This window comes from Falco punctatus (assembly GCF_963210335.1).
Source record: "Falco punctatus genome assembly, chromosome: 13".
NCBI classification, from domain to species: domain Eukaryota; kingdom Metazoa; phylum Chordata; class Aves; order Falconiformes; family Falconidae; genus Falco; species Falco punctatus.
Window position 1 is genome coordinate 5,925,151 of NC_137593.1, and position 27,668 is coordinate 5,952,818.

The 27,668-nt window shown below is 40.6% G+C and overlaps 1 protein-coding gene across 2 annotated transcripts; it reads left to right on the forward strand.

The window, feature by feature from the left end:
- The first annotated feature begins 134 nt into the window (after nucleotides 1-134).
- On the forward strand, nucleotides 135-25,634 carry SKIL (SKI like proto-oncogene). 2 transcript variants are annotated; one of them, XM_080410505.1, is made up of 8 exons: nucleotides 135-6,466; nucleotides 7,107-7,241; nucleotides 8,189-9,033; nucleotides 13,884-13,981; nucleotides 15,398-15,636; nucleotides 15,846-16,087; nucleotides 17,234-17,458; nucleotides 20,467-25,634. In XM_080410505.1, exons 3-8 carry the CDS (start codon nucleotides 8,281-8,283, stop codon nucleotides 20,626-20,628), a joined length of 1,719 nt encoding a protein of 572 aa, XP_080266631.1. In that variant the 5' UTR covers nucleotides 135-6,466; nucleotides 7,107-7,241; nucleotides 8,189-8,280; the 3' UTR covers nucleotides 20,629-25,634. The 2 variants fall into 2 exon arrangements, with proteins under 2 accessions (XP_080266631.1, XP_080266630.1); XM_080410504.1 differs by having other exon boundaries at nucleotides 7,107-9,033.
- Nucleotides 25,635-27,668: the final 2,034 nt, after the last annotated feature.

Here is a 27,668-nt window from a genome sequence, read left to right on the forward strand (position 1 = left end):
TAAAACAAATACTGCGAAATGCTGCACTTCTCTCGGGATTGTCGTCTGACCCTGAACTAGCCAAGTTTCAAGGCAGCATTGTTCTAATCTTATGATTTTTTTTCTCAAAGATAGCACTGAGATAGACCACAGCAACCGAAGAAATACCTCCCTCAGCCTGTGCTCCCCAAGCATGTCTTAGGATGCAGATCCCTCTCCCACGTGGTTGGTTGTTTGCCTGACATTCATCATGCCCCATGGAGAAAAAGCATCCTTGTAGGTCCTGTCTGTCTTGCCGACACCAGTGATGAAACGAAAGTAGCGAGGCTTCAGCCAGCCATACATATAGAGAGCTTCAAGTAAAGCGCAATTCTGGCTTGCTTGACCAAGGACCTTCTGGAACTTCTAAGATGTCATCTCAGCTGCCAGAGCTGGGGATTTGGAATTTAGAGCAACACTCATCTGCTGCACTTACTTCTGCATGATTTCTTTCTTTGTTTCTTCAACTCCTCCCCTGCAGTCTCTTTTCTGACAGAGAGGGCAAGGGCACTTACCTCATACCCTGCTACAGATGCGGTATTTTAATATATCTGTGTTTCTATGTTTTAAAAGAGATTTCCTTTTGCAATCTGGCTTGTTATTAAAAGTATGCATCAGCAGTCCTAGGCAAGTGCTACAGATGGTTGCATATCTTAAATGCTTAACCTCCCCCCACGCACACTTCTTGTTTCTGTTCAGTTTGGTGGCCAACTGCTCTCGGCTCAGTCTGAGCAATTGTTTATGTTAAGACACTCTATAAAAGAAATTAATAGCTTGTGTAATCTCTATATATACTTGATACCTTAACTGCGAAACATGCACCCTCACTTCATGATGGATGGCATAAGCATGTTAAGCAACAAAGGTATCTGAAATTGTGTATAGATGAATGATGTTTTCCTGGGAAGCGGGGAAGAGGGAGCTAGGGATTAGAGCCCCTTTCAGAAAAAGGGGATTTTATCATATCTTGCATTTGCTTGAGCAGAGTTCCGTTAGGGTTTATTTTAAGACTTTTTTTTTTTTTTTTTTTCTTTCCTTATGATAAAGGGATCTGAACTGCATACTTGAAATGTGTGATCTTACCATTTAATTGCCAAGGATTAAAGACAGAGAAGCATCTCCCTCCCAGATCTGCGTGGCTCTGCGGGAGGTGGGCTTTTTCTGGCATAAATAGAACCAGAAATCAGTTGTGCCTGCGTTTGACTTCTAAGGAACCAAGTCTCTGGGCTTGTACCCTTTTTACATTGGGTGGTGAAGCGTCTGGCTGAACAGTTGAATTTTGACCATGATTTCAGATGCAGAAACTAAGTTATGGTTCACGTTCTTTATTAGCAGTAGTGTTTTGTACAGACCTGTTTCCAAAGTAACTTGTCCTGTAAAATATGGTGCATGCTAAAATCTATCAAATTCTGGTGCTTATGATAAGAACCATAATAGGGTATCTAATATGGTATCTGGTCTGTGTTACTTAGTCTGTCATAGGTTTCACAAGAGCGGTCTGAAGTATTACAACTTACCGCTAAAAATCACCACTGAAGTAATTTTTGGTTTTTTTCTTTAAAATTCACAAGCTAGTATCTTCAGAGAAGAAAATGCATGATTTTTGTTCTCTGTTCAGTGTTAAATTGTGCTTTTTAGCATTTTCAGAGACTGTATATGGAAACAGTTGTGGGGTTTTTTAATGTTCCTTTCCGAAGAAATGCCCCTCTGTTCATGAATATGCAACTTAAATCGTACTCATAAAAATGTGATGGAGTTCTTAACGTGCTTAGCGGTTTGATGAACAACGTTGTATCTGCATTAACCAACCCAACTGAAAGGTCTTTTTATTTGGTTTTAATACGCTATTTGGCACTTCACTTCATATGCAGTAGTTTAAAGGAATTATATTTATTTGCACTTGGACAAACTAATCTGCATTTCTTACTTAATTCTTCTTCCTAGTGGGAGCGGTAGCAACCCCAGAGATGGGCAAGGGTGGCCTGCAAGGAATTCAAAGGGGCATGTGTGTGTGGAGGATGTGACTTACTCTTTTTTTTTTTTTTTTTTTTTTTTTTTAAGCACTCCCTTTTTTCTTTGCTTCATGGTGTGTTGGAGGTCTGTGGTTTTGAGTGTGTCCTGCTTAGTATTATTTTAGAAATACATGAAATAAGAATTGCATACTTTCTAGAGAGCCGCTTGGTTTCCCATATATTATGTCCCTCATTTTTTATTTTAATTGGAAATGAAACTTGGGGTAGTCACTGTTTAATTGTAAATTAAAAAAAAATATTTTCTAATTAATAAATTATTTTCCTTAAAGCTGACTTAGAAGAGTAAAGACAAAAATTCTGTACAGGCTGCCCCAGTGTTAAACCTGAGGTGTTGAAACCAAGCACTGAAGGTGCCATTGTGAATTGTTTCAAGACACTTAAATGTTAGTTTTGTAAGCTTCCAAAGAGCTTCAGCCCTTCTTGAAAATTCAGTGGCATTAATAATAAAAGAAAGATTGCTCCTGTGCTTGTCAGTGCAAATCATTACATCTTGCAAAGGTCTGTAACTCAGGTTTTAGTTGCACAGTGCCTTTAGACGGTGAAAAGCAGTTCCACAGTAGAAGTTGTAGGCAGAGTTAACATCTTTTTTTAGACAATCCTCTACCTACAAACTTTGTCTTGCATTGCCTGATTATTGTAGCTCTATAGCAACACTATCATTACAGCACAATAGTTACCAGAATTTGCAACCTGAAATGGAAAATGTGCACCAGAGCTTGAAAAACCCAAATTAGATGATGCCACCAAATTCCTAAGCTTTCATGACATCTGTAGGTCTAATAAAAGATGTAATATCTGCCTACATATGTTGCTTTCCTTACGTTCCTAGATCAGTCCAGCTCTGGTGTAATAAATCTTGCATTTTCTTCAGTAAATTTAAAATGGGAATATGACGCAGTGTGTTTCACTGATCTCTATTTGAATAGTTGGTTGGGTTTTTTTAACAGATCCTAAATTCTAGAGGGTGGGGAAGATGGGAATGTCCCGAATGCTTGGACAATTGCATCACAGGTTTGTGTCTTTCAGGATCAGCTCCAAAAGCTGGTAGATTCATAAATCTTGTTTTATTCTGCTATGTTGTTGTGGCTTTTAAACAAACCTTTTATGTGCTTAAGTACAGAGTGTTGTTAGTATTCTTCACAAACATGTTTACTTTTTCATTAAGCTATTTGTCGTCCTACCGCAAACATTTTATTGCAGAAGAATAAAGAATTAAACAATTTAAGCAGACAATTGAGATCAAACATGAATGCACTTTTGCACGTTCTCCATCACTTCCCTCAGTCTTCCTGCCCTGCACAAAAGCAGTTCACATTTTCATGTAAGGCTAGCAATTGTACTCCTGCAACTGCTTTGCCTTGTGGTGTTTGCTTAACTGTGAATGGAGGAAAAAAATACCAATATTTGTAAGGTTTTTCTGCAGAACCATCACATGAGGCAATCCTCTTTTCTGTCTGAGACTGGAAATGCTGCAGAAGCATTTGATGTAGCTGCCACAGTGAGATGATGCTTGCGCAGGCCTATGTAATTGTGTTGCTGCAGGCTAAAGAACAGCATTTATGAAAAGCAGAGGGTACTACTACAGATTGCTGCACAATGCCGGAATTCATTTAAACATGTTTATAGCACTTCTCTGCTTTGAAAAGTACAAACAAGAACCCTAGATATCGAGGTGGAATGACCAGTGTTTATTAACCACTGTGTGCTGCTCAGTTAGAACAAATGCTGTTGGATGCAAAGATAAGCCAAGAGTAGGTTTATGGTCCAACATCTGTGAAATTTCCTTAAATACACAAATTACTTGTGGTGGATCTCAAGTAGCTGGAAAGTACAGAGGTGTCAGTCCTGATCATCCTTCAGTTCACGAAACTCAAACAACGCACCAAGCCTGATGTTTTTATACCTGTATGTTTCAGTTGTGATTCTGCTGTTACAGGGGAGTTGTGCAGATGAGTAAGGAAAAATGCCCTCCCTGTTAATTGTGGTAGTAATGATAAATGCTTCTTGAGGAAAGACAGTTAATCTTTAGTGATTTACAATAAAAATAGAGAAAGAAAATGAGGATGGGAAAGCACAAATAGGAGAATATTAAGGGGAATGGGGGAACTGCATGTCTCCAGTACTTGTGTTCTTCCTAGCTATTGAATCTTGGTTCCAGTTTTTGGGAAGCTTTTATCTCTGCTTTAGCCTGCGTGGAATGGAAGGAATTTGTGCCTTCCCTTCCTCCTCTATTTTCTCTAGCCTGTAAAAAAAAAAGAAGTTATGTTTTTCTATAGGCATTTTATTAAATGTCTACTTCAAGCAGCTGCAAAAAAGCGTACACTTAATTTCAAGTACAAACCTCCTTAATTTGGAGGTTTACATCCTTCCACAAAATTAAGGCTTCTTCTTGGCGCCCCTTCACTTGTAGGAAAGCTGCCTGCCCAGTTGCTGCAATACAGCAACAGTAAAACAGTGACCCTTGCCGTTAGGACGCCTTCCGTGAGTATGAAAACTGAGGTTATGTTCTATTTCAGTTTTGGTTCCTTCATCTGTACCTGAATTCTTTAATAATAGAAAGGTGAAGTGGTTTTGTTTGGGTTTTGAAAAATAAATATAACCATTATTGCCTTTGTCATCACTGAGTTATTCCAAACTCTATTCTGCTACTTCAACTGTCAAGAATTTATTATTTTTGCAATATAAAGTACCACAGGTCCCAAAGATTGCACTAGCTGCTATGCAAGCATAGAGTAGGAGCTTCTACCTACAATGTGACCACTTAAGGTTAGCAAAAAGGGAAAAACCTGCACACAAAATGACATGAATAATCCCAGATCACTCCTTGCCAAGCCATCATCAGCAGGAAATGTAGATACTGTAATTTTGTTGTAGATGCCAGAACTGATGTGGCGCTTTAAAAGCGAGTTAAGTGATTCACGAAGGAGCTTTGCCGTGATTCTCAAGGGCTGTTCCAGCAGTAAACCCTGCCAGCCCCGAGGAAATCTGAGTATATGAAAGGTGTGAAGTCAAGGATTAAAGCGTATCAAACCCCTGTGTGATCAGCAGCGAGGCAGGTTTTGTTTGCGCTGTGGTAATCCGTCTGCTGTGGCGTTGGGAGATGGCACGGAAGGGAGCCCATGCGCCGTGAGCAGTGCCGGCCGGTGTTAGGTGGTGCCTGGTGCTTGTACAACTGCCCCATTTTCGTGTGCTGTGCTTTTGTGCTCGCATTGCGTCGCAATACGTAACTGTACGCGATGAAAGGCCACAGCAAATTGGATTGTGCCCTAATCTCAGCTGAAGTGCCGGCTTTACGGAGAAGATGTAAATCAAAAAAGCTTTAGGCTCCTTGCGGATAGAAGGAACTTGTAGTAACGTAGTGGTACAAAGACTAAGCAGTGCCTGCAGAGCATTCTCCCCTTCCAGCAACGAGCCTGATGTAGGAGAAGCCCCTCACGCTTCCACTGCGCCGATCGTACCGCTTCCCAGCCAGGCTCCGTCGTGGGTTTCGAGACCTTCTCCCGCATCCCCTTGCTCCCGGTGCTGCGGCTGGAAGGAGAGGTCCGTGCAGCTGCTTTGGGGACAGACACCATCACGGCCACCCACCTTCCTGTGCGTCGCTGTCCCCTGGTAGCGGGGTGTCAGAGCAGCGCTCGCCTGGCGGGGGGAGCCTCGGTGGGAGACGCTCCCTGCTGGGGGGCTGTCACTGAGGGACCCTTGTTGAGAGATGCTCACTGAGGGACCCCCGATGAGATCCCCTCGCTGGGGGACAAGTCGCTGAGGGATCCTCGCCGGGAGATGGCCGCTGAGGGACCCCCAGCGGGCGGCCCTTGCTGGCGGGCAGTCCCCAGGGCCGCCGGCTGCTGGCCGCCGCGCCTCAGGGAGCGGTACGCCTGACAGCTCCGCGCCCGCCCCGGCTCCTTCTCCCTTTCCGCCATGGCCGCTCTCCCCCCCCCGCCGCCTCCCCGCCCAGCCGCCGCTCCGGTCCCCGGCCTCGGCGCCCGGCCCTCCCCAGCGCCACCGGGGCGCTCCCCGCCGCCCGCTCGGGCCCTAAGGGCGGCGGAAGGACGAGCTAAGGCCGGGCACAAATAACACTTATTTCTTTTTTTCTTTTTCTTTTCCCTGTGGGTTTTATTCCCCCCCCCGCCCCGCCGGCGGGGGCCGGGCCGGGGGAGGGTTTCCCGGCGCTGAGGCGGCGGCGGGCGGGGGAGGGGCGGCCGCTCCCGCCGCTGCCCCAGACAGGGGGCGGGGCTGCGGCGGCGGCGGGCGGGGGAGGGGGCGGCGCGCGCCGCCGGCGGGTTCGTGGCCGCGCGCCGCCGCCGTCTCCGCGGCTGTCTCCGCCGCCGCCGCCGTCTCCGCAGTGAGGTCACGGGTGGGCGGTGCGTGCGCGGAGCCCGTTCCGCTCCCCGGGCTGCCGGAGCCCCCGCCGACGCCGGGTGAGGGGCCGGGGAAGTTGCCGGGGGGTGGGGGGGGGAAATGGAGCTGAGCCGGGGGGAGGGGCGCGCCGTCCCCGGGGGGAGGGAGCGGCGGCGGCGGCGGCGGGGCTGAGGGAAGGGGGTGCGGGCGGGCGTAGCGCGGGGGCGGCGGGGAGGCGGCGGGCAGTGCGGGGGAGGGGGTGAGCCCTGCCCGGAGCGGTGCCGGCCGGGCTGAGGTGAGTCACGGCGCGGCAGGGAGGGAGGAGGGTGCGAGCGGCCGGGATGCGGCGTCCCGGGCCCTTCCGGGACGGGGCTTTGCAGGGCCGGGGGCCGGTTCCCGGGCGGAGGGGATGGCGAGCGGCCCCGATGTGCGCCGAGCCCCCGTGCTGTCAGGCTGCGCACGCCGTGAGGGAGCCGCTCCGGTGCCGCCCCCCCGGCCTGCCCGCCGGCCGTGCGCGCCGCGCCGCGGGAGCTGCCGGCTGCTGCTGCCAGCTGCGCCCATCTGCCGGGGCCGGGGGGCGGCGGGCGCTGCCGGCCCGACCGGGGGGCGCCCTGTGCACCCCTCTCTCGTAATGCACGGGGTAGTGGAGCACACCCCGCCCCCGGCACAGCCAGCTGTGTTTGGGGGTTGCTCCTGGCTGACCTCTTTCTCTTTTCACAGGTTTTCTGGAAAGACGTGACAGAACGCGGCGTTAGCGCGAGCCATGACTTTAGCCGGTGGCCTGGATCTTACCTCTGTTACTAATAACTTGGGGTGGGAAAATTCTGACACACACCAGTGACATCTGTGCAAAAGGTGACTCTCTAGGGATGTTTAGTGTGTGCCGGATCTGGATCAGCCTTTAATTTGGGGATTTATTTGTGAGCTGCCATAGTAACTCCCATGCTGGTGGTGAAATCATAAAGTTGGCAGCACAATAAAGCAAGCCCTTAAGATTGTGTTTAATCTCCAGGAACTGAAAGTGCTGAATAAAATTTTCATACACGTTTTGGATCAGTTGCATTAAGATCAGCATTCTTCAAACTGAGACCATTTTTCTATTTTAATATTTAAATAGAGACTTATTTGAAAAGAGGGTATATTTTTAAAGGAAAAAAATGATCAAGGATGGACACTCTTGAATCAGCACATCATTTTTTTTTACTAAATCGTTGTACAAGACAACTGTAAAATAGCGGGGAGTGTACGAAGAAAAGCCTTTTGTATACGTGTTGCAGTGGGGGTTTTGTATTAGAAAATTGAACAAATAACTATAAAAGAAAAATCTTTGTAACCTCTCTCCATTATTAATTTTGTGATTTCACATGCAAAATGGGTTACAGATTTTACTGTTGGAGGCTGAAGAAGTAACATTTTACTGAAAAGAGTGCAAAGCTTGGTAATCAAGAGCACTTGAAATTGTTGATTTTTTTTTTTTTGTATGAACAAGCAGGAAAATGCACATTCAAGACTTAATTAATTAAAGTTCTGGTGTTTAGCGATGGAAAGCCCGCAAATAAACTTCTCTCTAGGTCTAGTTTCAGACCAGAAAAGGAGTGGGATCCAGGAGGATGGAAGTCCTCCATTAAAAAAAGCAATGACAGAAATGCATGTAAATAGCAAAGTACAAGTTGTAATAAATAAATTGCCAACAATAAAGAAGGAGAACTTGGATGAATATGATGAAACTACTGTGGAGGCTGATGGGGAAGCCACCAAGCTGAACAGTACTTCACTATCAGAGCCTTTGAATTTAAATCCAGGTTTGAAACACACGTTGGCACAGTTCCACCTAAGCAGCCAGAGTTCACTGGGTGGACCGGCAGCTTTTTCAGCTCGTTATTCCCAGGAAAGTATGTCACCCGCTGTCTTCTTGCCTCTTCCGTCACCGCAAATACTTTCTGGTCCGCTGCTCATTCCTCCGGACAGCTCCACGGAACTCACCCAGACTATACTGGAGGGGGAATCTATCTCTTGTTTCAAAGTTGGAGGAGAGAAAAGACTTTGCCTGCCACAAGTGTTGAATTCAGTTCTCCGAGACTTTTCATTGCAGCAGATCAATACGGTGTGTGATGAACTGTATATATACTGCTCAAGGTGCACTTCTGACCAGCTTCATATTCTGAAGGTTTTGGGAATTCTTCCGTTTAATGCTCCATCCTGTGGGCTAATTACGCTGACTGATGCTCAGAGACTATGCAATGCTTTACTGCGTCCTCGCACTTTCCCACAAAATGGCAGTTTTCTCCCTGGTAAGAACACTTTGGCCCAGCTGAAAGAGACTGGCAGTGCCTTTGAGGTAGAGCACGAATGCCTGGGCAAGTGCCAGGGGTTGTTTGCACCTCAGTTCTACCTTGCGCCGGATGACCCGTGTATCCAGTGTTTGGAGTGCTACGGGATGTTCTCACCCCAGACGTTTGTGATGCATTCACACAGATCCCCGGACAAGAGGACCTGCCACTGGGGATTTGAATCAGCCAAGTGGCACTGCTACCTGCATATTAACCAAAAATACTTAGGAACGTCAGAGGAGCGGGAACTGAAGCATCTCTTGGAGGAAATGAAGGAGAAATTTAGTGAGAAAAATCAGAAAAGAACTCAGTCTAAAGTAAGTTCACCTACCCTTGTAAAACTCCCAAATCTCTTTCTGCTCACACGTAAATACTTGTTTTGGAAGCGCATTGCTTGCCTTTTGTAAGTGGGAATGCTTGTCAAATCAAGCCTAAGTTAAATTTGTGGGAGAGCTTTGCCATGGAAATACATTTCTCATTAAAAGGTGCGGTAATTTCTTCCCTCTTTGGGCTGTAAGTTAACTTCATTTGAGCTGGTTTGGCTTTGTTGGTTCTTGTTCTGTAAATGCAGAGCTATTGTGAAAATTTTTGTTCTTATTTGACCTTTGAGTATGTTTTATGCAGTGTGTGTTGCAGCAGCTGAGCAAAGCAGAAAGGAGCTTGAAAATCAAGTATTACAAATTCTTCATGTGTTATTTTTACTCCCGCACACACAGGTGCGGTGTATGGCAGCCTGGCTTGCTAGCCACCCATCTCATGACTTGGCATGCAGGGTACTGGTGCATTGCTAAGTTGCAATTTAGAAGCCCAAAGTCTGCTTGTTCAGCAGTAGCTTTCTGTTTAAACCACTTAGTATAGAGAAAATACGCCAAAGAGAGGGGGTTTTAAGCAGTGCAAGAAATGTGCTGTGGGCCGGTATCTTGACAATGGTTAATAATAGACATCGTATTTTTTTCCTGAAATAGTGCTGCAAGTCTGCACTGTGGTTCAAAAATACAGAGCTTATTTTTCCCTTAAAGACAAGCACCAGATAAATACTAAACACCATAGATGTTTCCGTTCATAGAAGGTGCAATTTTTGGGGTACAGTTTAAACTTAAGAGGGTTTTAGATGCTTCCTGCCCCATGACTATGGTTTTTTTTAGTGTATTCAGCATTTACATGTCTGTCTGATCGCTGCTGGTTCGATTATATATGCATTTTGCCTGTTGGATGTTTTGTGGTGGATTTCAAAATAGCAGCAAGAGCAGTCCAGATGGTTGAGCCCAAAAAGGTGTGCTGTAAGTTGACAACTTTTGGCATAAACTTCTGAAAAGTCACTATTGCAGAAAGGCTTACTGTAGTAACAGGTATTCTTATAGTTGTGCCTTATCCCTTATAGTCTACAGTAAGGGATTGTAGCAGAAAATTTCCACGAAAGTCTGCAATATGGCATGCTTCCATGTGCTGATTTAGTTGAAGATGTGGGTAGGTTCATAGCAAGGAGACTTTGCTTTTCATCTGATAAAGACATGGCAGTCTTTGTCCTTGCAATGCCAGTGTAGGTAATAAACGATAGTATGGTGAATGCATCATTGGAAATAGTCTTCTATATTCATACCTATAATACTGCTTCCCTTTTCACGGTAGCATGTCCGTGAGATCTTTGTTTCATGTGTACAGATGAAAAAAACAGCTGAAATTAGCAGTAACAGTAATTTGGACTGAACCGGTGCAAATGAAATACAAAAACTTTCTGGAGTCTTCTGCTGCAGACCTGTGTAGTTCTTTATAACAAAGCAGCATATGAAATCAGAATGAGAGAGAAACTGAAAACTTGAACAAAGAAAAAATGGTGGGGGAGGGTTCTTTATCCTTTTTTTTGTCTCATGGATATTCATCTGGAAAGTACAAAAGATTAGAAGAGTTTAACAGGGGAGTGTGGGAGCACAGCCTCTGTTTCCTTGTCCTTGGGAAGCTTGGGCTGCCTCAGTTATCTTTTCTTTCCCTCATATCTGTGGTGTGAGACGGGTATTTGGTACAATGTGTGGATGTTCCTTTTTCTTATGCTCCTAGGGAAGTGTGTGCGCGGGATGTTCCATTTGCTGTTCTGTCACCATCTTACCACCTTTGCTGAGTCAGTCCTCAGAAGTGCCGACGCATCTTTGAGGTTATTGTGGAGGGCCCAGGAAGAACAGTTGCCCTTGGCTAGGTTTTTGTCCATCCAGTAATAATAAATTATTAATTAATTCCCATAGTCTTTGGAGCATCCTAGATCCTGTGCCTTGCCTTTCTCCTTAGCATTTCACCCTCAGTTTATTAAGCTCACAGTGCAAATACGCTTCTGCTTTTAATGTTTTAAGAGCAGTGTACTCGCAAGGTTAATTCCTCTCTGGGTTTTTGTGCTAATAGGAAAGCTGTAAGCTGTGTATTTGATTGTCACCGAGTTTCTAATTTTCTGTTGAGTTCTAGACTGCAGTGTAATATCCACCTGCTCTTCATGGAACAGCTGCCGCTATGTCTCTGCTGATCTCTGCACTTTCAGATCCTCATCCCCTTTGACTTTGTGACAGTTTCTGATAATTGCTCTGCACTAAAACTCTGTCCTGCTACTCAGACAATTCCCAGAGTTCGTCATTGTGCGTAGGGAAAAGCTTGCATAGTGGAGAGTTAACATTTCTTCTGAGTGTTTTTGAGTGTTGTTATAAATCCCATCTCAGATAAAAGTAGTAGCTTCATGATTAAGCTGAAACTGCTACTTGCCTCCCCCCCCCCCTTTAAAGAACAGCTTTGTACAAGTAGGATTGAAGAAAGCCCTTTCAAATAGTTTGGGTAGAAATCATTGAATTCACCTTGAATATATAGTGTTCACAGAATTTCTTTAGAGCATCTAAACTAAACGGATTGTTAGGTAGTGAAATATACATGTATATATTGAAGTAGATGTTTTATTTCTATTTTATTAACCTGGATGATGAGGGAAGAATCATGTTAGAAAAAGACTTCATGTTTATTTGCAGTTACTTTTCATTTTCTTTCCTAAGTAAAAATTTGATTGCACGTTACGAAATTAATTTGCAAAATGCAGACTAAGCGTAGACAGTAAAGTCAGTTTCCATTTGAAATAGGTGGGAATGTTAAAATCTGACCTAAAAACTTGAAAATATAGATAACCTGATAGATAATTTCATATGAAAATGTATAAACATGTTAAAATGTGAGTCCTAAAATATGGACAAGATGTGATTCAGAAATTCAAATAGGGTTACTGTGTATTAGCTGCAGTGTAAGTAAAAGAATACATGTACATTATTTAAATTATTAGAATGATCTGAATAAGTCAAAAAAACTACAAGTGTCAGGATGAGGCTGTTTTTCTAGAGATTATTCACTGTATTTCAAATCTTTATTATTTAAAGGCTTGGTTATGAATTTACTGTTCTGGAGCTTAGCTTCCTTGTGCCCTCCCTCCTTTCTATCTATGTTGGAACTGATTTGAGGAACTGCAGGGGTGGAGTTAAATTTCAGTTTCATTGCTAGAGCTGAATTTAGTGGGCTGGAAGTTTCGACCAGAATATTGTAAATGGGATTTGGTATCTCTCATAGTCACGTGGCGTTTGATTCTGCAGACCTCGATACAAGCCACCTCTGTGTAACTGGGTGCTCTCTTGAGTGCCACAGATGAAGTTCTGTGGCAGTTTATTTCAGGGTATGTAACTATAAACTGTTCTGATAATATATCATTGTGAAGATGTTAGGATGCTAGATGAAGCTTTCGGTACAGTAGAATTATTATATTTTTTTTAGCTTTATAGGCTTTTTTTTTTTTTCAAATTGAGCAACTTCCCAGAGGTGCTGGGTCTGGCTGGAATGGTGTTAACTTTCTTCATAGCAGCCTGTATGGTGCCGTGCTTTGGATTTGTAGCTAAAACAGTGCTGGTAGCACACCATTGTTCTGGGTGCTGCTGAGCAGCCCTTAGGCAGCGTCAGGGCTGTCTCTGTGTTGGACTCGGCCTCTGCAGCAAGTAGGCTGGGGGTGGACAAGAGACTGGCAGGGCCCAAAGAGATACTCCATACTTCATAATGTCATGCTCAACAATAAAAACTGGGATGGAAAGAGAAGAAAGGGGCTTTTGGCATCCAAGGTGGATGCCATTTGGTGACTTGACTGGGCATCATTGTGCTTGTGGGAGGTGGTGAGCGATATCCTTTTCTTCACTTGTTTTTTTTTTTCCCCTTTCCTTCACCTATTAAACTGTCTTTATCTTGACCCAGGAGCTTTATTGCTTTTGTCCCCATCCTGCTAGGGCAGGGGGCGGTGAGGGGAGTGGCTGCGTGGGTGCTGGGCTGCTGTCAACCAACCACGCCTTACCCAAAAACCTGCTTCCCAAGGCTATTTTAATACCATCAAATTAAGTACCAATTTCTTAGCTATGAGTTTCATTTAAATATATGATGAGACACTTTTCACTTGAAATTACTAGTAACTTTGAAGTGGAGCATGAAGTATCCCCAGTAACTTTGACTAAAGAGTAATTCCAAAAAATATTTCTTGAGACTAACGGAACCAGCATTGCTATCCAAATACAGAATGCACAGAGGTTTTTAAAGATGGTATCTTCCAATGCATCGGAATTAATTTTGTTTGTTACTGCAAAGGGAACGGAGTTGTCATGTTAACTGCAGCAGCTTTCCCCCCTTCTGTAATAAGAATTTGTGACGACTGGAGAAAGTTCTGTCTCTGGAACACCAGTTCCATTTTATTCATAGGTTTTGTTTTGTAATAAATTATCTGGCAGGTGCTTAATATGATGTGAATACTTCATTGCAAGAGGCTCCTACCACCTTTTGGGAATCCTAGTTTCTGCTTTCTGTTTCTCCCAAACATTTTTAGCATGCCTCTGGCAGAGTTCTGGAAACTCAACAGAGCTTTTGTGTAGGTTTGTAAAGAGATCTTCTTTTAATTTTGTTGCTGCTTTGCCCATAATGGGAAATAGGAGATGGATGAAACTTCTGTATCTTGCGTCACTGTGCATCTCTGCCAAATACACTCCATTTTCCAGTACCCCAGTTTCTCTGGGGTGTGTGTGTATTAATGGTGTAAATGCCATTTTACTGAGGAGCATTTATGAAAATGTAAGTAACATGTACCCATCTTCCAGTTACCAATTTGTTTTCTTTTCTTTAGGCAGATTCACAGCAGAGCCTGGAATTATCGCAGTGGTACCCAGTTATAAAGCAAGAAGCAGAAACTGATCCTCAACCACCCTCCTTTTTCCATCCCAGGTAACTGAGTTTCCTGCATAGAACTATAAGCACTGCATGTACAAGTATTTAAATACTTGTGGCTATTTAAAGGTAATTCAAGCTGAAAAAAGTGTACTTTGCAACCTGAACTGTTAGGAGAACTTCAAGGGATCACACAGGAATAGCTGAACCCTAACTTCTTATGTGTTTTTTAGTGTAGCTACTAATGAACTGCTTATGAGTGGGTGTTGGTGCAGGACTCAAGCTGTGATCTGTGAGTGTTTTTCAGTAGGCAATACAACGGAAATGTAATTATAATTTCCCTTTTCAGAGTAGAAATGACGGAAAGTAATTTTTAATCTTTCTTATGATAAGCTGCATAGGGCCTGTTTACCGTGAGTGCAACTTAATTTCCTTTCCAAATAGACTGTTTGGTGTTTGAAGGCTTTCTTCCACACTGGAACAATGGCTACAGCTAAATTGTCTCTTGATTAGTGTCCTGGTTTTAAAAACCAAGTGCATTTTTTTTCTTAACGTAGTACACAGTTTGTCATCTGCATCAACAACGGAAACAGTTTTTCTTGACGAACCTCTTACCCTCATCCCCGTGTGGTTGTGCATTTACCATATAAGGGTGGAATCAGGCTCTTGGCTAGCAGCATGCATCAAAACAACACATATGCATCAAACTAGTTCCCACGCAAATGCGTGAATGCTGGAACTTCTGTGATGGTCCCTCAGTTTGCTCGTCCTAGCGGTGCCTGCCTTCAGAACTAGGAGAAAGGAAGGTGTCAAAGACAGCAATGTGAACTCCAGCGTCGTGCCACTGATTATCTTGGCACTGACATGAACACATTTGGCACTCTTTTCCCTCTGTAGTAGGCAAGAGCAGAGTGGCTAGGTTAGGGCAGTACGCAAGGGTGCTCCCAGGAGCCCAGGAGCTGTGAAAATCCAGATAGGTTGCTTGATGTATGTGAGAAAGAAGGTCCAGCATTGGTCTCAGACACGCCCCAGCACTGTGGCTGCACAGCTTTGCTATTGAAGGAGCGATATACTCATTCCCACTACACTGATCACTTCCCCCGTCCTCCATTGCTACTATAAGGATTATGAAGATGCTAGAGAATCTGGAATCAGTGGCATTCTAATTTCACTCTTTGCATTGAAGTGAAGACTTCATATGATTTTCTGTATGATTTTTTTTTTCATCAGCCATGTTTGGAAAATCCTGTTGTTCGATAGCTTCAAAACCTTATCTAGATAATCTACTCAGTAAAGATTAAGTGGATTGTTAGGATTTCCTTTTGCATAGGAAAAATATAAAAAGTATGTGCTTCTTTTTCATTGAAGCTCTTATAGTTTGAAATCACATTAAATTAAACTTACTGCTCTCTACCAGTCATCATTTATTATGCCTTACCTTTCATTCTTAATTTTACTGTTCTACTATTTCAGTTACTACCTTTATATGTGTGATAAAGTGGTCGCCCCAAATGTATCTCTTGCATCACAATATAAGGATGTTGCAAAAACAACAGTCAAAGCTTCAGAAGTAATGAAGTCCTCACCTGGACAGTCAGAGAAGAAGCTTGGTAGTGGAAAGCACAAAAAAGCTGCCTCCTATCCAGAGCTTTCTCTTGAAGAACAAGAAAAAATTGACTTGAAAAGTGGCGTGGAGCAGCAGAAACGTTTAGGTGAGTAGTGAAAGCTACGCTGAAGAATTTCAATTTTTATACTATATAATTTTGGAAAGGTGAACACTAAGCAAATATTTTGTGATGTCACTTCAGTTTTCCAAAAATTTTTTTTACTGTTTTGTAATCTTCAGTTTTCTTTGCATTTTTTTTATTCTGGAGATTTAATTTTCTGTGATTATTGTGCTGTGTTCTTCTTTTCTCTGTAGATCCACCTGTGTCAACTCGTTCTGCAAGAGGTGGAAAATCTGAACGTGTTTCTTCCAAAATCGCTAGAGACTCTAGCCATGTTGAAGTAGGCAGTGATGTGCGAACCTTGTCCCCCACGCTCATGAAAGACATCAGTTGTGAAGATGACAAGGGAAGGATCATGGAAGAAGTCATGAAAACCTACATCAAGCAGCAAGAAAAACTAAATACGATTTTGCGGAGGAAACAGCAGCTTCAAATGGTACAGTGCCAATCTGAGCGCATTTCACTTGTGACATCAGAACACTGATGTTAACTTGTTGGTTCTAGAATCAATGTCACAGATTTCATGCATTGGAAACACTGAAACACACAGATAATTTTCGCCCCAGCTTGAATTCAGACACCAAATCCTTAATATCCCTTATGCTCATTGGGTTTGAGTCCGCTAACAATCGGTGTCTTTTCAGTTTGCACCTGCTGTGTTCCAGCAGCTCCTTCATTTGTTTTATCCAAATGAAAACTACTTCTTTCACTTCAAAATGTTTTCCAAACATTTGAGTATTTTGTCATATGCAGTTTAAGTCCTCTCAAATTTGTCAGTTTTTGGGATTTTAGAGATGCAGACTTAAGTCCTCTAGGAGTGGTCTTATCACTGGCCTGTATAAAAAAGGATACTGCCTATTTCTATTTGATAAGCCCTTGTTTTTAGGGGGATTGTATTAGTCTTTTTAATAGTGGATGATATTTATATCGTAATTAATTTATTATATTAATATAATAATTATTAGAAGTGGGTGTTCCCTTGTGATTGTGCATAATTTCTGTTTTATGAATTAAGATGAATAGTCTCTTTGCTTCCTACATTCATAGACCAGACTTAATAGTTTAGTTTAGTTTAGTTAATGTTAAGCTCAGAATCTGTGAGCTCAGATGGGGCCCTAGAGCTGCTGCTTTTAAGTTGTTCTACTGTTGGAGGTAAAGCTTGTAGATAAGTTAAAAAAACCCTGAACAAACAAAAAAAAACCCCTTAAAAATACCAAAATGCCAGTGGAAAAAGAAATTGAACACGTTTATTCTGTTTTCTGATGATGCACTTCTACATTTTCAAAGTATATTTTAGTAAATCAGTGCTGCTGCTTTCTGAGGTTTGCTGCTGGAAGTTGTGAATCTAATTCTGGAAGCTCTGTGTACTTGGAAGTATCAATAATTTCTTACAAATTAAATGCTTGCTGCAGAATTCCAGGCTGTCATTTATAAGTAGATAAATACCAGTAACGAACTGTTGTTATCAGTAGGTAAATGTGCTCATTTTGGCCTCATTGTTTCAAGATACATGTTTAAATTCAGGTTTTTGCTTTTCTGGTCTCAGAACTAAGGTGTATGTGATGCTGGTTTTTCTTGACAGGAGGTGGAAATGTTAAGCAACTCTAAAGCTATGAAGGAACTGACGGAAGAGCAGCAGAATTTACAAAAAGAACTTGAATGTTTGCAGGCAGAGCATGCTCAAAGAATGGAAGAATTTTATTTTGAGCAGAGAGACTTGGAGAAGAAACTGGACCAAGTGATGAAGCAGAAATGTAGCTGTGACTCCAATTTAGAAAAAGACAAAGAAGCTGAATATGCAGCACAGGTGAGAAGGGAAAGTTCATTTCGAGCTAAACCATATTTAATGTATCAGGAAATTGTGAAGCTGTTGCTCAGCCACCTTAAAGTTTCATCTTCTCCATGTGTTCTGATACCATAGATGAATGCCAGAATAGGTCACAGTGACATATTTATTTCCGTGTTCCTTGATTGGAACTGAGGTAGAATGCATCTTACAGAAACATACGATGTTTTTGATGAAATACTAATCTTAAACATAAGGTTTGTTACATCCTCATGTAAAATAAATCATATTTTTAATGTATATAGGCTTGCCCATGTTGTAGAACTAAATGTTCTCATTTTAGTTACAGAAATAAGTTATTCCTCTTTTTATTCCTTTTATGTTAAAACAAAAAAACCCCCAAATCTCTCAACCAGCGTTTTGTAAATTTAGTAGCATACCTTGATGCTTTATCTGTTCCTCGGTGGTAGAATCTTCTGCACTGTCTAATGAGCTCCCTTCTGTGCTCTATCAAAGCATTTGGTCCAAGAGTTCTCTTGGAAATGAAAATCATGTTTTTGTCTCCCGTTCCTGCCTCTTGGGTTCATATGACAAAACCTATGGAGATTTTTCTTGTCTCTTTCACTTCCCTTTTAACTTACACTATTGCTTCTTTATGTTGGAGGTTATTCATGTCATTCCCATGGGAAAGATACAGTTAATGCCAAAGGGAGCCTTGGAATGCAGCTTTTGAAAATCAGTTGCAGTTATGATTAAATGTATAGTGAATTAAATGTATGGTGATATATTTTGTACCGTGTCACAGAAAACTAGTCTTCACAGGTGTTTTTTTTTTAAGTGAAGAAAATCTAAAACTTCAGCTCAGTAAAGTTTTGTGATCGTTTGATCATAGCTGTCTACATTTCCTGCCCTTACTGTCTCAGACTAAGAAACAGGCAGTACTTGAGAGACAGGTTTTGGTATTTTTGGGGAGTAGGACAGAGACAAACATCGTAAATCCTTCTCATGAATCTAATGTCATGACATCCCACTCCACAGATTCCTAGCCTTTGCTGCCAGAAATAATCCTCTCTGACTAAGGCCTGATTTACTAAACATCTGGTACAAGCCCTATTACTGCAAGTAACAACATGTTCTAATTTATGAAGGTAATCGTGTATAGTGTGTTTTATGTGGCTTGTGTAGCTTACCTTCTTTAAAAGGTAAAAACCATAGATTGTTCCCCAAGGAGACTGGTTGATTGTTCCTTTTGAAGTTAGGCTTTGAAAACTAAATAGTTCCTTGCATGAAAGTTTACTCTCTTATTACCTGAATGGTAGAGCAATTCACAACATACAATTTGAACCTTTTTCTCCTCATTACATCTTAGAATAGATTTTGGACTCTGGGTTCCAAGCAGTTGTCAGAAGTACCCAAGTGAAACAGAGGTCCTGGCAACAGGTGCCTTCCCCAAGCTGTGTACACAGCATTTAAAAAGCCTTAATCCAATGTCTTCTTGAAGCAGTTACCCAGGCTGCCTTTTCTGGCTGAGAACTGTGGACTGGGAGGAACCCTCTTTGTACTACATGCAACAAAATTAATAATTTGGGATTTGCAGCTTGCTTAAATGTCTGCTCTTCTTTGTAGGCCTGTCGGAAGATGCACTAAGTGCCTTCTCCCCCTTTTTGACTTCTTTATTGAATTATCTAGTTTAATTGTTGCTTTACCCTGTCAGTCACAACAGGGCAGTATAACCAGTACTGGAACCTTTCCTTAGAGGTGGAAGTCAAAATCAACCAGAGACATGCTTGTGCAGTACGTGCTGCAACGTGCAGGCCCTGGGCATATTGTACTGCAACAGTTTACTTCCAGTAGTGGAGTCAGAAGACTTGTGTTAATAGCCTATTGCTATCTAAAACCTGCTTAAATATTTCTGATTATACAAAGAACCATTTAAATATTTCCACTTACGCAAGTGGAGATGAACGTCTCCTGAATGTGATGTTTCTCTAAAATGGGCACAGCAGTTCCTTGGCCCAGTACATTTTGCAGCAACTGGCGAACACCAGTGACGCTGTGTGCTCCTCCTCCTTTCATTCTCATCAGCTGTCTTCCTCATTTTTAGCGAGACTTACGTTTAGTGAAGATTTAGATCAGGTGGATACATACCATTACAAACACAGATGAGTTTTTTTAGACTCAGTGAGCTCTTTTTGTAAGAAAAAAACACCTTAAATCAATGGTAGAGAAGATTACTAATTTCCAGTTTCCTCCCTGTTTTAACTGCTGGTAGTAGCAATTTTACAGTAACTTTCTCACACTTGAAAAATTCATCACACGTTTCCAGATCTCACTGTAAATAAGTTTGGACAATCTAGCAGGTTTGAGTTTTACTCTACTCCGAAGATGAAAAAAAATACGTAATTTCTGTGTTTCAACACCAGTTTGGGTGGACTCATGTTTATATTTGAACACACACATAAATGCGCAGGTGGTTGTGTTCAAGGTTTTCTGGATGTCATTTTTGGTAATGCTGTTTCATTTACACTAAAAAGTATCAAAAAACAGTGTTGGTGGTTTTGTTCTAGAAATGCATTCAGGCTTTGAAATGGAGTAATATTTTGTCAGGTAAGTGAAATCGACTTGGAAAATGATAAAGTGCTCTTTATTCTGGGATTTGTGAAACATCTGATGCAGACATCGTCACGGTCTTCCTAACAGCTTATATGTGTTACTGACATGGTCTAGTGTGACAGGTTGTACGACTACAATTTATATGTATTTGAATATTAGACTGTCCCATTTTTTTTTTGTTACAGTATGATGTTTATGCAACTCTGTATATTGATGTCATTTGCTAATGGTGTAGTAGGTAACTGCATAATTCTTGGTAACAGTAGAAGACAAGCTGATGAATGCTGGTGAACTGAAATACTTTTATCTGATGCATAGGGTGGTCATCAGTGGCATCTTGAAGTGAATAGTTGACATTTACAAGTAAGTTTGCTGTAATTTGCTCTGCCTCTCTGTCTCTCCTCTCTGTTTTACAGCTGGCAGAATTGAGACAGAGATTGGATCACGCAGAGGCAGACAGACAAGAGCTTCAAGATGAACTGAGACAAGAACGAGAGGCAAGGGAAAAGTTAGAGTTGATGATAAAGGAATTGAAGCTACAGATCTTGAAATCTTCAAAAAACGGGAAAGGAAAATAGAGATTGGAAGAGGAAGCTGCATTCTTTAAACAGGGTGTTTTGGTTTTTAATGAATTGTGAGCAGTTTCTGTGTGGTGAGAAAAAGTATTATCTGCAGGTTTCTGTTTCCCAGACAAATCCCGATGAAGATATACATATATATAAATAAATAGAGATAGATAGGTATACATTTTTAGATTTTCCTAACCAATGAAAATCTGCATTTATTTGTACTGGTATTTTTCTCAAACAATGAAAAATACGAAACTCTTGATTTAGAGTGACCAGTTTCTGTCTATTTCTAATGCAGTCTTGAGGACTCTATACCTTTTAACATTGTCTGTTAAAATCTATGTGGCGATCTTTATTTTGCTATCAATTGCACATCCAGTTATAAAAGTACATTAAAAACATTCTGAATTCTTCAAGATAAAAAATAGTTCGGGTTTCAGTGAGAATTACATGTTCTCGGACTGGGGAAAGTAAAGGCAGCTTTTCATCTGTAAGGTAATACTCAAAATTGCCACAATGATAGATGATTGATCATCAAAAGTGATTTACCAGCGTGAGTTTTTCCCATAATTTCATTGTGTGAAGTCAAGCTGATCTTTTCTGTATTTTCTATTTAACAACTCTTTATGAATCTAAAGAGTTTAGAGCCAGCATTTGCTTACCATGCTGGAAGAAGAAAGCATTAGGATTTTTTTGCAAATTAAAAGATTTAGAATTACAATGGAATCTTTGGAAGTTAAAAATTCATGTATTTTCTCTTGTTTTCTTCTGTATACTAGGTATGAAAGAAACATTAATAAAAGGCTGAAAGGTGGGGCGTTTCCTTCTAGAAAATGAGAAAGCTTGACTTAACTGGTTTTCAGATACTCATGCTTTCAAGAAAAACAGTATTTATTCAAAAAAATGTATTCGTCTCTCTAGTACCCTAAGCCTCCACACTCTGAGCTTCTTGCCAACTTGTGGATTTTTCTTTCATTACATAGAACAGGCCTTAACTGACATGGCGATAATAGCTTAAAAAATAAAATTCTGAGATACGGCATTTTGAAAATTATTTTGATAGTCTCTGTATTTGAATGGCATGGTAACGTTACCATGAATTAAGAAATACAGCATGTTTGTTAAGCTATAATATTTGAAAATGTGTAATTGTACAGAATTACTGTTTTATGTATATATAATGTTTGAGTACTTCGGAAGTCTGGTTCCTAGTGGATTAAACGCATGACTACACAGTTGGATGAAGAAATAACTTTTTTTGCACTCCTCTCCAAAAAGTTTGATACAGCTGATAGATACTAGCTGATTATATCAGTGACTAGGAATATTTTAGTAGTTCTAGTATTTCACTACATAATTTTAACCTGTACTTTAGCTTCTGTTTTTGAGGTACTTGGGTTTATTATTCTCTTAATAATCCAGTTAATTCTGGGTGAAACCACTAGTAAAAGGCTACGTTGATTTTCTCCACACACACACACACCCCCCGCCCCCTGAACTAGTAAAACTGAAAACTTTTGAGTTTTTTTTGTTTCTCTTTTAGTGGTGTAACAGGACTGAGTATCACAGAGAAAGATAAAATTGCACATGTCTTTAAACTGAATGAGAAATGAGGTGGTAAATCAAATGTTATGGAGTCATAGGGTGATTCTTTTATAGCTGTGTACAATTTTGTTTATGGACTCTGTGTCATATTTATACTGAAGGCTAAAGCAGGTTAGTATAAAAATACCAGTTTTCTTTGTCAGTGTTGATCAGAAAAGAAGATCCAGATCACATTTTTCCTTTCTTCGACTCCGTCTCCAAATTTTTGCTTTTAAAAAAATGAAAAGGCAAAAGCCCATCTTTGCAGCATGGTTTGGAAGGAGGGGTGCAGGCTGTAAATTACTCTGGTTGTTTATGCACCACGTGCTTTAAAAACACAATGAATGTTTTGTTGTAACAAGAACCAAAACCACAGCTATAGGAAGAGTACGTAAGAAAGTTCATAAAAGTGTGATTATTAGGGAATGGAGCTTGAAGTAGTCCAGCTTGATTGACAGAACCTACGTTGGATTAGCTAGATGGGCAAGTAGGAAAACACCGTCCTGGGAAACCGAAAAGTTTCATCCAGGTGTTATTAAGGGATCAAAAGATACCGTTTCTAGTTGCTTTTCAGTATCAGTGTTTTGAACCAGACTTCTTCGATTGTCAGTGTAGATAAGGCCGTACAGCCTCGTTTAATACAGCTGCAGTAACTAATTTACCACAGTATTTATAGCTTAGCCATTGAATGTATGGAATCCTCATGGGATTATTGTATTAGACTACCGTATATTCTGTTTCCATTCAGGTCTTGTCTACGTTATGTGACTTTGGCTCAAATTTCCCTTTTTGCCACCAGCTGACCTTCAGCAGTGGCAATTGCAGTGGAGTACTAGTATAGCCCGGGTTCCGGTGCCTCAACCAGCACTTCAACCAGCTCTCTACCAGCTGTTAACTGGTTTACGCTGTAGGCTATTAAAATGCTGATGGCCATAGTTTGTACTAATATTTTCACTCTTGCAAGAACTCAAGCAGCTATACGAAGTTTTAGCAATTCCAGCTGCAGATAAGGCCTCCTAATTGTTTTAAAACATCTGGCTGAAAACGCTAATGCGACATTTATTAAAAGTAGCTTTGTAAATATTCCATTTAGGTAATCTAAAGTTAGAATGCATTTTAAATTATTGTAATCCTCTTACAATTCTTAAATATTACTTTCAGGCTCTTTACTTAAACAATTTTCATACGTGTAGACTTAATTTTATACTGATTTTAAGTAATAATGTATACATAAATGTGCCATAGATTTTGTGTGTTCACAGTCTTTGAAAGATAGTTTTTTAGTAAATTGTAAATAATACTGTATAAGTTCCAGAACAAATATACGTTGACTTGTTTTTCCACTACCTTACGCTAGTTACATTGAATGGTTTATTTTACAGCCTGATACAGGAACTTGGAATGCACACTTAAGGGCCGTCACTTAAGTGCACACTTAATGGTAGAAACTGATTCTGTCATTAGGTCCTCGCTTTTAGTCATCGCATGCTCGTTTTATGTATTGTTATTTGTTCTGCCTTCAGTTAGTGCTTGCTGATCTTTCAGGCAGGAAGTCGTTTTCCCAGATAGTTGTGACATGAAGCCCATAGGAAAAAAATCCTAAAATTGGGCATAATGTTGGAAGTTGCATTATTAAACACCTAGATCAAGATCAAAGTTGCCTAGTGCACTCTCTGGAGCAAAGTAAGTGGGGCTCAAGATGACTATCTAGTTTGCTCCTATACTTTTTTAAACTAGAACTTTCACATGCTTTGTGTACTTTAATCAACAAGAAAATACAAGAGCTTAGAGTAAAACTCTTGTAATTTAGGTGGTCTGAAAGCACCCTCATTTGCAGCATAGCCGTGTATCCCTAGACGAAAGAGATTTTTATCTAAATCTCCAAACTTAACGAAGTCTGTGTTTTAGTTACTGTAAAGCATATCATTCAGTTTGAGCATTTAGATAAATGTAGCTATGTTTCACATTCTTAAACTAATTTTATGCTATATTTAATATATTGATAGCTTAGGTGTAATATCAGTTGTATATAGTAAAGGCATAATGCAGTTAGTGAAGTAGGAAAAGTTGAGTGGGAGCATAAAGCTATTGGTGGCCTGAAAAAATAAGTCCTGGCCCATATTTTAGAAGTCACAATGTTTTATTCATACATTCTTGTTTTATATTGGGGGAGGGGATAGCTAGAATGTGTTATGAAATTTTTGGGAAACTTTCCTAGCATTAGTCGTGAAGTTGGCCTTGAAATGCTGTCATGGTCAGCTTCCTAGAATTCACTTGTTTGTAGAGTATATATTTTGATTGTCAGTAAAGATAACAACTTTGTATTTTTTCTGCACTTAATTTGTGTAATTAATCCACACAAGAGTTTTCTATAACATGGTGAAGTCGACAAAAGACATAATTACACCTACCTGTTAATCTGTGCTTGCAATATTTCAGTAATTTTATTTAAGCTGCCAATAGAAAGCAGCAGAAAGCTTCAAATTTAGATTTTATTTTTGCTCATTACATTTGTAGTGTATGTATTCCATCAATTTTCATTACAGAAAACGTGTAGAATTTTCTATTTGTTGCATATTTCTATTTCAAAAAGAGAGCAATTTTTTAGCTTCCGCAAAAGCAGTTACTGCTTACAAATTGCACGACAATTTTGTAGTGTGTCTCCATTACTTAGAAAATTGTTTTTTTCAGGATTAGTGGTTCAGTTGGAAAACGCTTGAAAAATTAGTTTTAAGCACAGCAAACAAATGGTATAAAATTTTGCTATTTGAAAATTGATTAAATGTAACTATCAATTGAATTTTTTTTTCTCTGAATATAGATACCTCACTTAAAGGAAAGCACAGCTGTACTGTATTTAAACCAATTCTAGGAAATAATAAAAGGTTGGTCTAAAATATTTCGTTGCCATGATGTTGCTTTCTGTGATGGACAAAATCTGTTTTTGTGTTTTCATACTCATCCTTGGAAGAATTCATTGACGTTGACATGCCAGTATAAATATCTGAAATTACAGAAAGTAGCTGCAGAACAACAGAGTCTGTATTAGCTCAAGGCAACAGGTTGAATGACTATTCTGAAACCATAGTAGAAGCCTGTGAAAAACGATCAGTGCACTCAACAATTTTTAGTACCTTGCCAATGATGTACAGTCTTATTGTCAGAGTTGCTGTGGTTGCATTACATGACACACAAAAACTGTCCTCTACCTCACGTGAGATTTAACAGATATTTTATATGGTTTTAGTAAACAAGATGCATCTATCTGGTCACTTAGTTTACAAATTCTGAATTATATTTATTGAAACATGACATACTGTGCTCTTAGCTTATACCTCAATTGTATTTTGTGCTGTTATCCATTTTCATGCCTTGTAAATACCTGTATAGATTGTGGATTCGAAAACAAATAAAGAACTGTAATGTCAGAACACCTGTCTCTGTAATATTTTTGAATGCTGACTTCTAAACTTGACTTTTCGGAAGGTATTTTAACAACAGCGCTTTTCTAAGGAGGACAGAGTCTTGCTTGCTTTGATTACAGTAAATTAAAACCTGTTTACACTGACACTTATTAGCAGAACTCCCACTGCCTGCAGCGGGTCCCCGGTTTTCTAAAGGGTATTTTTAGCAAGATGTGCAAGATCAATAGCCCACCCTCACTATGAGCCCATTTGCTAAAGCTCTTACGGCTCCAGAAAGGCGTTATTTACTCTAATGTTTCTATGTATTTGTTATAATTTTGGTGTTTATACATGTAAATACATCCACTTGTGTAGTTGGCATGTTCTCCAGTGCACACCTCCGTTGCTACTTGACTAGTCTAGCAATGTTTGAGTTGTTCACACCTCTCTTAAATAAATAGCTTAGTAATGAACAAGATAAAACCTGCATGTTACCAGATAAAATGCTGAGGTTATATGAAGTTAAAATCAGAAATGAGAATTTTACTGTATTTCCTGAAAAAAATATGTACTGTTGATGGAAAATACACCCTACAGCACCTCTCAGGAGTTCTTGTTTTTTGTGAGTCATGATTACGTTGATTAACATTTTTGTGTACCATCAGGGAGCTTAAATAGCAGAAAATTCAGAATTGGAGAGAGGAGGAGTCAAGGAGGAAAGAGGAACATGTTCTTGTAAGCTGCGTGGGAGTGGGTCTTCCCTTTAAGTTGGGCGCTTCTCCACTTAGAGCAGTAAGCTATGTTCTATTGGTCACTTAAAAAATAAACTATATTGTTGTAAAAAAATACAACTTTTACTAGAAACAATATTTTGGAGATCTGGGTGGTTTTATTCATACCGAGAGGTTTTTCATGGTGGGTAGGCAGGTGTGGTGGCATACACAGATATTTTTCCTTCCCCTCGAGAGCGAAAATGCTTTGTCCTTGTTTTAAGTTGTTCGTCTTGCCTATAGGAAATGCTGATTATGTTTCAGATAGTTGCAAATCCTTAATGCTGCCATGTATTTGCCTGTATTTTACAGCTGAAGAGAAAAATGAACAGTATGGACCAAGGTGAAGGTGAAATTGGTGATATTGTGATGAGCTCAGCCTTTGGTGTGGAAGAAAACAACTAGCTGTGCCCCTTACAGCAGTTTATTCCTGCACCCCATGCTGTTTTTATACTGGTGCATTTGCGAGCAAGGGAGAAGCAGTCGGGCTGAAAACCCTGCAATGAAAAAGTTCAAGGTGAGTCACTTGTATGAGAAAAAAAATCACAGGGTGTTAATAGCTTGTGTAAGTATGACTAATTGCAACGCATGTCATTTGTCAGAGAAAATGATGCTGATCGAGGGGAACCTGCTTGAGTGACAGGGTAAAAAGGTTGATCTTTGAGGCATTCACAGTATTGCTGAAATAAATGCACGTGTAGCGCTCACTTTTAAAGTGGCAGATTTTAAGAATATTGCCCTGGTGTGTCAGTTTATTTAGCATATAGCTGGGAAGTCCTCCTTTGTTTATTTTATTGATCCTGTGAATCATTGTTCGCTTGTAGCGTATTAACTTATATTCACTTAAATACTGGTGGTGTTATTTATAACACTGACAAAATAGTAAATGTTTCCTGTCTCTATCGATATTAATAAAATAATTCAAACAGTGCCCTGTGGGCCCTGTTGAGCAGTACTAGTTACTGGAGTGTAAAATTTACTTCTTGCCTGTTGAGCTGCTGCACATTCTTTGATAAATACATTTGTGAAGGAGAACATGGCAGCATGAGGAGCTTTTGTGGTTAAGGGAACCATACTGGAGGAACCAAGCTGTAGGAGACTGATTTACAGTAGGATGTGTCCACAGCCTGCAAATTAAAATCTCACAGCATTTTAAAAAAACCCTCTTTTTTGCCCCTTAGGATGTGCCCGCAGTATCACCATGGCAAACGCCTCTCATCTCAGCTTTGGGATATCAAGATTTTGCAAAATTTTCTGGTAATTTGAAGAAAAATGCTTTGAAGTATGTTAG